The 13,788-nt window shown below is 46.2% G+C and overlaps 1 protein-coding gene across 6 annotated transcripts in view; it reads right to left on the minus strand.

Annotated features, from left to right (window-relative positions):
• The window catches only part of GALNT17 (polypeptide N-acetylgalactosaminyltransferase 17), a 272,817-nt gene that overhangs the window by 65,360 nt on the left and 193,669 nt on the right, over window positions 1-13,788 (minus strand). For all 6 annotated transcript variants that reach the window (XM_071816838.1, XM_071816835.1, XM_071816834.1 and 3 more), the window contains one exon: window positions 9,937-10,054. In XM_071816838.1, coding sequence (XP_071672939.1) covers window positions 9,937-10,054 — 118 coding nt within the window. The remainder of the gene's footprint in view (window positions 1-9,936; window positions 10,055-13,788) is intronic.

Raw genomic sequence — 13,788 nt, forward strand, 5'->3', positions numbered from 1 at the left:
TTCCGCACTATGGCAGCGGTGCATCATGGTGATGGGGTCACCTATGAGGCAACAGCCTTGCTATGAATAATAAACGCACCACGGGGAAGCCAGAGTTTGCTGCTGTGATGGAACCCGCTTTACAGGGAGCTCTGAGTGTGAACGCTGCTCAAAACGAGTCCCACAGAGCAGCCCCCCGCCAGCCTCACCGAGCATCACAAGGACACCCTAGACTGAAGGATAAATGCAACCGGAACCATAAATCACACCTGGTTATTTCCACTGTTACTCCCAATGATGTACAGGGCAAGTGTCAAGTGATGTCACATCAAGGGACACTCGGCGCCAGGCTCCTGCTGGTCACAAGAGAGATGTTCTGGGATGGCTGAAGGAGGTAAATGATTAGTTCCCACTGAATTTTACTGGGAATTTTCTCCTTCTTGCCACACTGCAGCAGCCACTCAAGTCTGCTGGTACTGAAAAAGCTGGGGAACAGGTGAGCCAACTAATTTGAGAAGACAACCAACCAAACTGACACTTCTTATCATTGCCATTAATACCGTTATAGTCCAAAGACAACACCGCCTTTTCTAAACACACAAGACAAGGCAATTCTGACCCCAATAAAGCTTCACATATACAAGAGCTATCTGAATATGGTAAACCAAGCAAAGTGAGCTCAAGTGTAATTTAGATCAAAAGCAGCCATGGGCTGGACATAGAGTCTTCTACAAAGCTTCAGAGCCAAGCACGATGCTGTAGCAAGTGTTAAAATACCTATTAAGTATTTTACAAGTGCTGTGTACTCACTGTGTGCTGGAGCTTGTGACAGCACAATGGAGAACGACGCTCAGAACACCGAGAAGGAGGAGGTCAGGAGGCAGGTGACTGGCATCCAAACACGCTGGATGCAGTTTCTTGGAGGAATGGGTGACTGTAACATGGCACAATCCATCAAAAGTGCCCAAAAGCTGACACAAGAGGAAGTGCTATAAAGCAATCCCAAAGAGCGGGATACTGATGTGCAAAGGATTCGGATGTTCAGGAGTCCAGGAGATGCAGCAAAACTGGGATGCTGGAAGAGCACAGGCGAGAGGCAGGAGAGAAAGGGAGTGAAGCTGGGATTGCTACAAGGATGGGACAGTACCTGGTCATTAATACTATTATTATTACTGCTATCAACTGGACACACACAGTCTCTGTTTCTTGTCATCAGCTGCCTTTTAACTGTGCTTCATATGGTGAAAAAGCAATACGGCTTAAAGAGTTCGCAGAGCCGGGACTGTGACTGCAGCGGGGTCTATTGGAAAACAGTGGGGTTGTTTGTAAAAATGACCTGAAATTCCTTGAGAGAGCATGACTGCAAAGCTTTACAGAGACACTGAACACGCTAAAAGGTGGTTAGGAATTTCTAACTACAAGCTTTTCGGTTGAAAAATCACAGCAATGTAACAGGATTGATGATGTCTTCACCAGGAACAATCCTCATGCCTAGGAGAAATCTCTGGGGAATGAAGAGAGAGCCTTATCCCTGAAAAAAACCCAAAGCTCAGGGATTACGAGACAGGACACCCCGAGGTCTGAAGGTGCCGACCCTGCCCGAGCCACCGGAGACAAAGATAAAATCAACTTTGTGGTGCTGGGTGAGTGGGGAAGAGATCAGAGCGTCCCACAGCCCCAGCAAGTGCGTCACAAGACAGTCTTTCATAAGAAAGGACAGATTAAAAGACAGAAAAATAACCTTGCCTGTGCACTCATGATGAACAGGGAGCTTTCCGAAAGCTTTATGAATATAATGGGATGAAAAAAACCTCATTCCTCATCTCAGTTTATTACAAGATTCATTTATTGGTGCGTAATTTCACGTCAAATTTTCTCCTGGCATTTCCCAGGCGTGCTTTTTGTAAGGAGACAAAGTTCAGTTTGGCTTGGAGTTGGTTTATAGGAAGATACAAGCCTGTTTTTTGTTTTATAGGGTAATTTATATCCCAGACATCATAGGCACATGCACAGAGTAAATGGGCTGCTGCTCACCTTGTATAGTGACGACTGAAAGCAGAAAGCAAATTTCAGAGAGTTATTGTTTCAGAGACCCAGAAATACTTTAAAGGACAGTTGTCCTCCAGGGAGCGATGCTATAAAACCAGCTTTCAGGGGCCCAACTCTGCCACATCTCAGCAATTCCTGATTGAACTGCAGCCGCAAGGCACTGGGAGGGCTGGGATGGCTCTGGCTCACGCATCATCCCCACATTAACAAGAGCTCAGAGCTGGAGACGTGACGTGGCCTGGGGGACACAGGGATGTCCCAGGGCTGCTTCCACTCTGCAGGACCCAGAGGGCTCATAAAGAAGCAAACCAATGTGCCTTGCAGCACAGAGGAGAATATGCCAGTTGAAATGGTCCGGGAATCCATCTTCACAGAATTCCAGAATGTCAGGGGTTGGAAGGGACCTCGAAAGCTCATCCAGTTAGGCTCCAGTTTCTAAAATCCATTGGTGAAAAGTATAAATGAACCAAACTTTGCTTTAATCTCTATGAACCTGCACGGCCACTTGCCCTTGCTGCCCACAGACTCTTTAGCTGTGGAGATGCTGTGGCTGCTATGCACATCTGGCGCTCTCCACATCTGGCTTTTTCACCCGGGTGACCGGGGTTGACTCCAGCGAGTTAAACCAACGCCTGGCGGATCCTCAACCATCGTTTGTCATGGACGCCGATCCTGTGAAACACCAGTAAATAGCTGACACCTGCCAGAGTTTCAAGTGAAGATACGGCACGGCTGAGTCTTAAAATGGATTTCTTCACTCACCAGTGAATCACACCCGCGACACGCGGCCTATCGCACGGCAAGAGTTATCATCTTCCCCAGCAAAGACCATCAGGGTCTTCCCAGCATAAAAATCAACCTGTCAGTGAAAACACCAGAATCCAGTGGGGTGAAAATAGCAGAACCTTCCCCCGGCTCTCCCTGTCCCCATCCGTCAGCGGGCAGGGATGACAAATCATTTTCCATCAAGAGGAAAGAGTGGGCTGGGAGCTCTGCGGCTGCTGAGATTTCCCTTCGCTGGCAATAAACCCAGCAGAGCCGCTCTGCACCTCCCAATGCAGAGGTTACAGCCTGTTTAGAAAATAATCAAAATACGGCTCCATTTCCATGGAGGTGGTTGTGATGAAAAGCATTTTACCAGTTTGGAAAACTACACCGGAGATTCTTATAAAGCATCTTCAAGCACCTACAGTAAATACCGAGCTGACAAGTAAAATGCCAAACATAGGATCTGAATTCGTACTTGTACTGATTTCTGCCCTTAAAATAAATGCAGGCAGTGATTGGATATTGTTCAGCGCTGTAAATGTTTCTCCAACCACACAACAATCACTCTGAAGAGCAAAATCAACTTCTCTAACAGGGATGCAGGTACAAATAAACAGTCTGTGGCTGCACACGAAGGCAACATATTACTGGTGTATTGCTATTTCTAAAGCTGTAAAAGCTTTTCCAAGGTCAGTCCTATTCTGCCTCTTATTTTGTTCCAAGTTAACTTGTTTTTTTTTATTTGGAAACAGTCTCAAAGGAAAAAAAAGCCCCAATTTCTAAGTGGATTTTGGCTCTGTCCTGCAGATCAGGCTGGGCCGACCGTAACTCCAGTGCCTGTTAAATGAAACTTACCCCAAGCTTTGGTGCTTCCCCTATTACTTTTACCAAGGTTTAGCCCCCAACTTCTCAAACAGGGTCTTGCTCTAACTCCAAACTTTCTTCCCCTGATGGGTGAGCCCAGAGTTTCGTCCCCTTCCCCTCCTACCTACAGCCCCACTCGAGCATCCCCCTGATTCGCACTGACTTTGGCATCATCTGCATCTGAGCAGCTTCGTGGAGACTCCAGTTCCTCTGTGTAAGTTCTCAGAAATGTCAAAAAAGCAGGTGTTTGAACAGTACATCTTCCCCAGATACACAACTGGTATCTGGTAATTTTAAACCCAAACATTCAACTAATCAGAGATATTTTCTCTCCTTCTGTGCAACCAGAAACGTGTGTCAGCCCATGTGCTGACACCTCCTGCAACCAACCACAAAATAAAGCCTGGAAGATGTCTCACAGCAAACCCTGTCTTCATAACTAATTCAGTCTCAGCAAAGCTAGGTGCAGATCATGAAAAATCATAGAATCGCAGATTCACTTTGGTTGGAAAAGACCCTCAAGATCATCCAGTCCAACCATAACTCAACTCTAGGACCAAACCCATGTCCCTGAGAACCTCATGTCCGTCTGTCCAACCCTCCAGGGCTGGTGACTCCAGCACTGCCCTGGGCAGCCTGTTCCAATGCCCCACAGCCCTTTGGGGAAGAAATTGTTCCCCACATCCAACCTCAGCCTCCCCTGGTGCAACTTGAGGCCGTTTCCTCTGCTCCTGGCGCTTGTTCCTGGGGAGCAGAGCCCGACCCCCCTGGCTCCAAGCTCCTTTCAGGCAGTTCAGAGATCAGAAGGTCTCCCCTCAGCTCCTGTTCTCCAGCTGAACCCCCCAGGTCCCTCAGCCGCTCCCATCACACTTGTGCTCCAGCCCCTCACCAGCTTTATCACCTGCACGTCACGAGAAACTTGATTCAAACCTAACTACTGCATCTCAGTGAACCCTCACAAGCCCAATAAAGCCTCATGAATAAATTACATGCTTTTCAGCTTCCTATTATTCAAAGCGCTTAAAAACCCAGTGTTTAGAACGCATCATCACAGATCCCCTGCGTCCCACAAGCCTCGGCACACATGGCACAGCGTGACAGTCACCGGTGAACGCTGGAATTCAGGCCCAGGCGCTGGCGGGCAGGGCAGTTAAAGGAATTTCACATGTTACCAACCATCGGCTGCCTCTGTCTGCACCCAGACTTTGAGATATGAACCAAAAGAACTGGGAGAGAGACAGACATTTGAAGACGACCACACAAAATGCCCTGGCAAAACATTTGCAGTGCCAGCAGTAACACCCGTCACAGCGCCAAAACGTGGCACCTGATATTAGACACCTGTGCTTTTGGTTGGTATCATTAATTCCATCCTCACCAGGGAGATTTTTACCTTTTGACGAGACGTGCTATTTATATATTAGGTTCATGCACATAGAAACCCAGCCAAATACCCATCCAGCAATGGTATTTCTGTGCTCCCCATTACGCTCGTGTCCATCACTCTCCATTTTAGAGACGTGCACCATGGTGTATAAAGACACAGGGTATCGGAGCCGGTGTTCGCACTCGGGCTGGGAAAGCAAGTGTGTTAGCGTTTGTTTGGGGTATTTTCTTTACAAAAAGAGAGGAAAAGAAATCTAAACGTCTTTCTCACGGCTCACAGTCCTGCCGGGCCGTCCTTCCTCTGCTCCCATCCCACGGGGGGTTTTCCACCTCTCCCAAGGCTGGACACAGGCTGCTCATCCCCCGCATGTCATCTCAGACCCGACAAAGCTACAGATGTTGAAAGAACCACTTGCTCTAAATACCATCCCTGCATTCTTCTTATAATGTTATGGGAAATGCATGCATGAAGAGAAGAATTTGATTTCCTGCATGCAGAAAGAACCAAGCTCCCTTGTGGAATCTAAATATACCTACTTGATTGTTTTTCTTTCTTTTTGCCTGACCCTCTCAACATTTCAGCATGTGAATAAATGCACTCATATAAACAAAACGGGCTCCTTCATGGATAAAACACGGGCAGGAGATTTGTGCCATTAAAATGCTATTTAATCTATTTTAAGGGTTTCGGAAAGACTGAAGGGTGCACAAGCACGGTACCCGCGGGGAGAGCATCAATGTCACTGCCGGTACAACCGCCTTACTCCTGTGCCCAAGTGGCTGCAGCACTGGAGTCTGGTTATTAAAGAAAACCCCGCTACCGACACCATGCGCAATACCCTCGTTGTAGCCATTTGATTTTCAAAGCTGTGTATTCCCAGACCTACAGCTGCACCCACGCGGCGGCACCAGAAACCTCATCTGTTGAAGCCAGATGACAAATCTGGGGAAAAAACCCTGGGCTATTAAAAAGGATGCGCTGTTTTCCTCTGGAAATAGTTTTAAAAGACCCATCTCAAACTTCAGATGATTTAACATTCATGGTAAAACGTAGCCTGAGTCAGTCATTAAACCTCAAAGGGATCCCTGGATTGTGCTTTTCTTAATGAATTCAATAATCGATTTTTACTACACAAATAAGGTGTGGGATGGATCAGCTAATAAGCATTCTCAGTTAATTGCTTTCTTCAAGTGACAATCTGTACAAATGATACCATCAAAGTAGGAATAATATCCTTATTGATTAATTTAATCTCTAAAAGACAACCCAAATAAGTTTAATTAGCAATGCGTGACACAAGCACACAACTCTTTGGAAACAACCTTGCAACCCATCCCAGGCTTTAAAATCACAGCAACAGTCCTGCAACAGCCTTTTGCATCTTCACTCAAATTGACACGCACAATTTTATGGAGCATCTTTAGTGAATGTCCGTGACTAACCATGAAAACCCAGGAAACCCTCCCTGCAGAGAAGTGAGACACGCAGCAGACACAGCCTTCCCACTTTGTCACACAGCCACCAAAACAAAGGGCCACAGAGAGTTTTCAAATATAACAAAAAATTTCAACAGAAGGAGCAGAGATGGTCAGACAAGCCAAAATTCACACGTAGAGCTGATGGGGACCCAGAGCAGCGTCAACACTTTCAAGCCATGAAAAGCGGACACTAACTTAATAAAATCACAGAACCCCAGAATGTGAGGGGTTGAAGGGCCCTGGAAAGCTCATCCAGTGCAATCCCCCCATGGAGCAGGAACACCCAGCTGAGGTTCCACAGGAAGGTGTCCAGGCGGGTTTGAATGTCTGCAGAGAAGGAGACTCCACAACCTCCCTGGGCAGCCTGGGCCAGGCTCTGACACCCTCACTACGAAGAAGTTTCTTCTCATTTAAGTGGAACCTCCTGTGTTCCAGTTTGCACCCATTGCCCCTTGTCCTGTCACTGGTTGTCACCCAGAAGAGCCTGGCTCCATCCTCCTGACACTCACCCTTTCCATATTGATCCCCATGAATGAGTCCCCCCTCAGTCTCCTCTTCTCCAGCTCCAGAGCCCCAGCTCCCTCAGCCTTTCCTCACACGGGAGATGCTCCACTCCCTTCAGCATCTTGGTGGCTGCGCTGGACTCTCTCCAGCAGTTCCCTGTCCTTCTGGAGCTGAGGGGCCACAACTGGACACAATATTCCAGGTGTGGTCTCCCCAGGGCAGAGCAGAGGGGCAGGAGAACCTCTCTGACCTACTGACCACCCCCTTCTAACCCACCCCAGGTACCATTGGCTTCCTGGCCACAAGGGCCCAGTGCTGGCTCATGGTCACCCTGCTGTCACCAGGACCCCCAGGTCCCTTTCCCCTATACTGCTCTCCAACAGGTCCTTCCCCAACTTATACTGGAACCTGGGGCTCTTCCTGCAAATAATTAAAAAAACCAACAAAGCAGAAATGTACAGCAAAGGGTTAAAAGTGCTGGCGCAAAGCTTGTTTAAAGAAAGCAGGTTATTTGTTCTGGGCCTGGGGAAGGGCTGTGGGTCCCCAGCACCCACGTGTTGCCCAGGACGGACTGCGGACGGTTGTCCTCCTGGTTCATACAGCGAGACCAGTTGTGAGACGTCTCCACATCTGGCCCAGGCGGGAGATGGGATTTCCACAAAGAGTCTGCTGGGGGGAGTTATGAACGCAGGGACACATCAAATGTTTGGTCCTTGTTGCTGTCAACACGGTAGGAAAGACTTGGTGCTGCTGGAATTCGATTGCAAGGCGCACTTTGAGAGGGGAAACAAGAAATAAAAGCACGTTGAAAACCACTTGGTTGAAATATTAGGCTAAACTGCCTTGCTTAGCAAACTTTGTTCCGCTCTCTGCCAAGAAAAGGGGAATTAGACTCAATTCTGCCTGGGGAAGTGAAGCACTGGACATCAGGGACGAGAGCAGTGAATAAACACAACCTTGCGGAGACACTCCAGCGCGATAAGAGAAAATACAGTAACACAGAGAACAGCGTGTTCCCCTTGGCAGGGCCAAAGCTGCCCCGCCAGCACAACAGGAATTTGCCTGAGGCAGCAGCGTGCTTAATGGACTTATTACAATTATCTGAGCATCCCAAGGATGCTTGGAATCTTGAAGCATATTAATATAACAGATCTTACACACTCTAAGGCCTTAGCCCCTCTAGGTTAGGACAGACCAACCTTCTCACCTACTGATTTCATTTTGTTATTCAGATTACCTGCATTTAATTTTGCCAAAATCAACTTGTGCTTTTGCCTGAAAGACTGTGATTTCTCCATGTCCCTCCCATAGCCTCAGCTGGTTTATAATCTCATTCTGGTTCTTTGAGCATTCTTGGTAATGCAAGAAGAGACTGCTCAAAAAAATGCCATGGGATTGTCAGACAGATCATAGTATTTGCATCGTCAAAAGGAAAATACATATTTTCTGTACTTATTTTCATCCAAAAGTCACTGAAACAAGCAAGGAACTGCCAAATTACTTTTCCAACTCTAGCTACATAAGACATTTGCACAGAGACCGATTGTCAGAGCTCAGGAATCTTTGAATATCTACATTCTACAGGGTGGATTTCCTAAGTATTTTGGCTCTCAAAACCACCAATACTTTAAAACCTTGACCAGAACACACAGCATACGAGTGCACGAACATTTGGGTTAGAAATGCAAGTCTGGAAAGTCACCTGGGGAAGAGAGTGATGATTTTTTTTCCAAAAGGATGTTTATTAAATAGCCCTTCTATAATGTTCAGCATGTGGAAAAGAAGACGACATATGCTCATCACTTGGTCCCTGAGACATCCACCTTATTTTTCCTGTTAAGAAGCCAATCTTGCATGAAATCCCCCAAAACCCCAGCAGACGGGTTGAATTACTAATTGTGTGAAGACTAGTTCCACAATGATACCGTTAAATATCCCACAAACAAACAAATAAGGCTGGCCACAAGAGAAGCCTGGCTGAGAGCGGGATCTCTCTAGACCCAAGAAATGAGCTGCATGATGATGTGCAATAATTACTTCACATGCAGAAGAGCTACACGGCATACTTAAAGCCCTTAATTTCTATTCCCTTGTTTAAGTGAGATTATTGCTCCCTGTAGCCAATGACAACAGATTTTTTAAGTTTCTCCTGATTTGCCAGCAAAGCAAATATCCTCCGGTAAATCCACGAGCTGCACAATGATTTTTCATTTTTACAGCAGCACGGTCAATTCAATTTTCCAGTTACAAATCTCAAGCCTCTCCCTATCACTTTGTTAACGTACAAGTGCTGCGCTCTAAAATGTGCCTGTAAGAATCTCCATGGACTTCGCCGTCCCGAGTTGCGTCTGAACATTGAATTCATTGCTTATGAATCACTTCACTGTATGTAAACACTTGAATCACTAAGCCACATCTAATACTGTACATAGTAATCAAGCGATGTTGTCACGGTGGATTCTGTAACGACAAATGTCTGTGCGGATGCTCTAAAAATACAACTATTCATGTTTCACCTTAAAAAGCAAATTCAAAAGTCCCACCGAATTCCTTAGGCCTGTTCACATCACTAAAATGGCGCTATATTTTTTCTCATATTTAAGATACCTATAACTTAGAGTAATGGTGTAACAACATGCCCAGGGCCTGGACGTGTTGACAAGCCATTTCAACTCAGCTTTTTGCATCAGGTCAGACCAATAAGCAACCAAGGAACCAAAAAATGCACTCACCCCTAAAAACAAGTCATTTTCCCCCTTAAAGTTCAATTAAAATGCTACAAAACACACCAGTGCTCAGTTCCCCTGAAGCATTCTAATAACTGTTCATGCCAACTTGTTGAAAGTGTTGCTTTGGGTTCCCTAAATACTGTTCAGGTGCAATTTTTCCCACAAATGTGTCACAAACCTTGATGCCGAGCTCTATGTTCTCTCCTCCGTACACGTCCATCCCGGGATCGAGAAGCCCAATTTCTCCGAAGAACTTTCTGTGCACAACGAACGAGCAACCGATCATCGCCGGCGTCCTGGACAAAAGAAAACCAACAGAAATGTGCAATTGTTGACACTTCCCAATGTTTAATGGACTGAGGGCTCACTGCTGCAAAGTTACCTCAGAGACTTTGCAGCAATGAGCGAGTTCTGTGTCTTTGAACACTTTGACCACTGCAATGACATCGTCCAAAATGTAAATTCATTTCACTGTGTGGACTGGAGAAAGAGTTCAGCTGGGATTAAATTACTTCAAAGCCTTCAGGTCTTGGCTTGGTGCATCTATGGGCACAAATTCTTGGGGTTTCAATTCCCCATTTGTGAAGGAAATATAATAATGGCATTTCCTTTCTCTTCTTTTCCCCTAGCATGTAACAGAGGAGACTTCAAGACGGACAGCAGTTTTTATGGTGCCTTGTGAAACGAGGTTTCAGATTGGGATGATGACAAAGGAGTCGTTATCAACTACCAACAACGAGGTAAACCTCACACTTGGAAAAGCAAATTCTGCAAAAACTCAAGACCACCGCTTGCAGAAACATTGGCCCAGTTCCACCAACATCGACAGGGCTCTGGGTCAGAGATTAAGTCACGTTCATCCTGTGCCCTGGAGCTAAGAGCAGCTCAGCTGCACCTCCGCAGGGCCACCAGCAGTGTCCGCTCAGGAAAATAACCGAGAAAAATGAGAGCGGTATTAACAACACTGACATCAATAGAATAGCAGAAAAACTGAGCGGAAACTTAGTGTCAAGGGTAAATTTATAATAACCGGGCAATTCCAAGGATGTAATAGACGGCTGGGTTTGCTAACGACCCCGGCTGCCATGGGCACACGCACCGCCCCTCCCTCCTTCCCCAGCTGGACCAGATCTCCATCTGATGCGAGCACGCTGCTCTGGTTCACACAACCCGAGATCACGGTTGGGGGTATTTTTTGAGTGATTAAACACTCGTGACCCCTCTCTATAAAATTACACTTTGCCACAGAGCATGGCACTGGAAAAAAAACATATTATTATGTTCTTGCTGCTTGGGGATACACGAATCTGTTGCGGTTATGGTATGTGGAAAGTTTACCCCCTGGGATATTTTCTGCACTAAAATAGAAATATAAAAACTGGTCTTCCCTTTAACTTGCTTTGATTTGAAGCCATGCTGTAAAGAAAAAGACAAACAAACAAGGATCTGCTTAGAGGGATCAGCACAGAGGAGACAACGCAGCTCCTCACCTGGCCTAGAGGACACCGGGGAAGCCTTGCAGGGTGCAACACCAGCAGCAGCCTCTGAATCTGGAGATCTCGTCACACTGGTTAGAGGTGGAAATTCTCCAGAGGGAAACCGGCCTTGAGGTAGAAATGGGGCAACGGGATCATGTATTTGCGTCCAGTTTGGGGTCCCCAGTGCAGGAAGGACAAGGAATTACCGGAGAGAATCCAGCAGAGGGACACAGAGATGCTGAGGGGTCTGGAGCATCTTTGTGATGAGGAGACACTGAGAGAGCTGGGGCTGTTGAGCTGGAGAAGAGAAGCTGAGAGGGATCTGATCAATGGGATCAATAGCTCAGGGTGGGTGTCAGAGGATGGACCAGGCTCTGTTCAGTGGTGCCCAACGCCAGGGTGAGGGGCAACGGGCACAGACTGAAACACAGGAGGCTCCATGTGAACATGAGCAGAAACTTGTTTGCTGGGAGGTGCCAGAGCCTGGCCCAGGCTGCCCAGAGCGGGTGTGGAGTCTCCTTCTCTGAGCCATTCAAACCCGCCTGGACCCACCTGTGTGATCTGCTCTGTGACCCTGCGTGAGCAGGGCTGGGCTGGGGATCTGCAGAGGTCCTGCAGCCCAACCAGCCTGGGGTTCTGTGATTTTAGCATCAGCTGCAAAGTCCTGGCTCAAAGCACATTTCATTGTCTGCGCTGTGGAGCGTGTTCAAGGCTGAACTAACCAGTCACGGCTCACAGAGGAGGAAAACACCCTCGAATACACCCAGACATGATGTACAGACAGCAAGGGTCAGGCCCACGCTCAACCTCTCCATCCACACCACACGAAATGCTCGTATCAGCCAGAGGAACATCTGGGGTCCCTGAGACACCCCGGGCTCAGCTCCACCAACAGCGGCCAAACGAACCCTTGTGAAACCCCAAGCTCCTCGATGATGAGTTCTCGCCACCTAAGTATTATTATTTATAGACATTTTAGTACTTCAAATAGACTGGTAGAAGAGCTGAACAGTGCTGCCGTATTAAATTAGTTACAAATTGAATCCATCAGTGGGTTTTTTCAATAGATTTCTTCCCCGACAGCCAGCTCGGCCTTCCTTCCAATAAGCACTATAATGTTTCATGCTTTGCTGCCACTCTAGTACTTAAGATTTCAATTCTCTTGCTTTATTTGTAGCAAGTTAACTGCCATTAGCAGAAACAATTCTTTCTGAAATGATAACCACATTACAGATGCCAAATCTAATAGCTCCATTAACCCAGATTACCTCCTGGAATTAAATAGCAGGGTAAGTTGTTGTGGTTTTATGTGGAGCTTGAACGAACCAGTTCATCTGCTCCACTGGGAATAGGTGTGGGGGAATACGGGAACTTCCGACTTCACTCAGAACCTGCTGGTTCTGTTAAAGGCACTCAAGAGATCAGTTGAAGCCAGAAAAAAAAGCCAGGTGAGAGTTTCAGACAACCAGAACTGCATTTCTGGCCCAATAGTTTGGGTGACTGGGAACTCCCCACCAGACAAACAAGAGTTTCTGAACTGGAAGCCGCACACAGTAGCTGTACCCCAAGAAAGCTGTTTTCGTTATTATTTTGCAACGTGACTTTCTAGACCGCAGAGTCAACAATCCCCTCCAAAACGCCCTTGGAAACAGCCTGATTGGGATGTTGTAACGATCCAATGTTCCTGTTTTCCACACACAGCACTGCGAAGCCTGAAAAGCAGCACAAGGTCCGATGTCCCTCGGGCAATACAAACTAAGTGCTGCTTTCTTCTTTGTAACAATGGCTCCATATTAAACAAATGAGGAACCAAGGGGTGCTCAACCATTTAAATAAAAACACCATTTGATTTTGTAGTAAATCCTTCAGAAAGGTGGACGTTTACAATAATAGATCGTCCATCCAAAATGAAATAACAGCCTACAGACAAAGAGCTGATAAAACCTCTTGTTCCTGTATCCCTTAATTAAAAGCATTAACATAGTTTGTTTTTAAAAATCACGCAGTTCAGCTCAGCTAAATGCACTTTTATTTGTCCCAATAGCTATTCTTTCTTTAATGAGAAAATGGCAGAATTTGGCAGAAAAGGATGAACGAAATGTTTAGCGGAGCTATTGGTTTTGTATCCAGAAATGCACAGCCTTAGTTCCTTACTATTATTTCAGTTGGCTCCTCTATATAATAAGTGACGAAAGGTTGAGAAGAGCAGCTTTTATGAAATATCCTCAGCATGAATCTATAAGTAAAGATGAAGAAGATACAGGGAAAAACGTTTATCCCAGTCTATTAAGTTACTTTAATGGTCTTCCTTTCTTTAGTGCACAGTTACCATCTAATGATTAAAAAGTCTCAAGTAGATTGCTTTTTCAATTCAAGGAAATTAATTTTCTTACCCAATTGGATTTTGCTTCCAATTTTACACTAAAGCTCAAGTTATAAAATATGTAGAAAAAAGATATTAAAAAAATAATTAGCAGTCATGCCGCTGAGCAGCGAAAGGCTGAGAATAAACTTTAAGAACTGCTGGGCTGTCCAGTTTCCACTGAAGTGCT

Source organism: Patagioenas fasciata, chromosome 19, assembly GCF_037038585.1.
Source record: "Patagioenas fasciata isolate bPatFas1 chromosome 19, bPatFas1.hap1, whole genome shotgun sequence".
Taxonomy (NCBI): Eukaryota; Metazoa; Chordata; class Aves; order Columbiformes; family Columbidae; genus Patagioenas; species Patagioenas fasciata.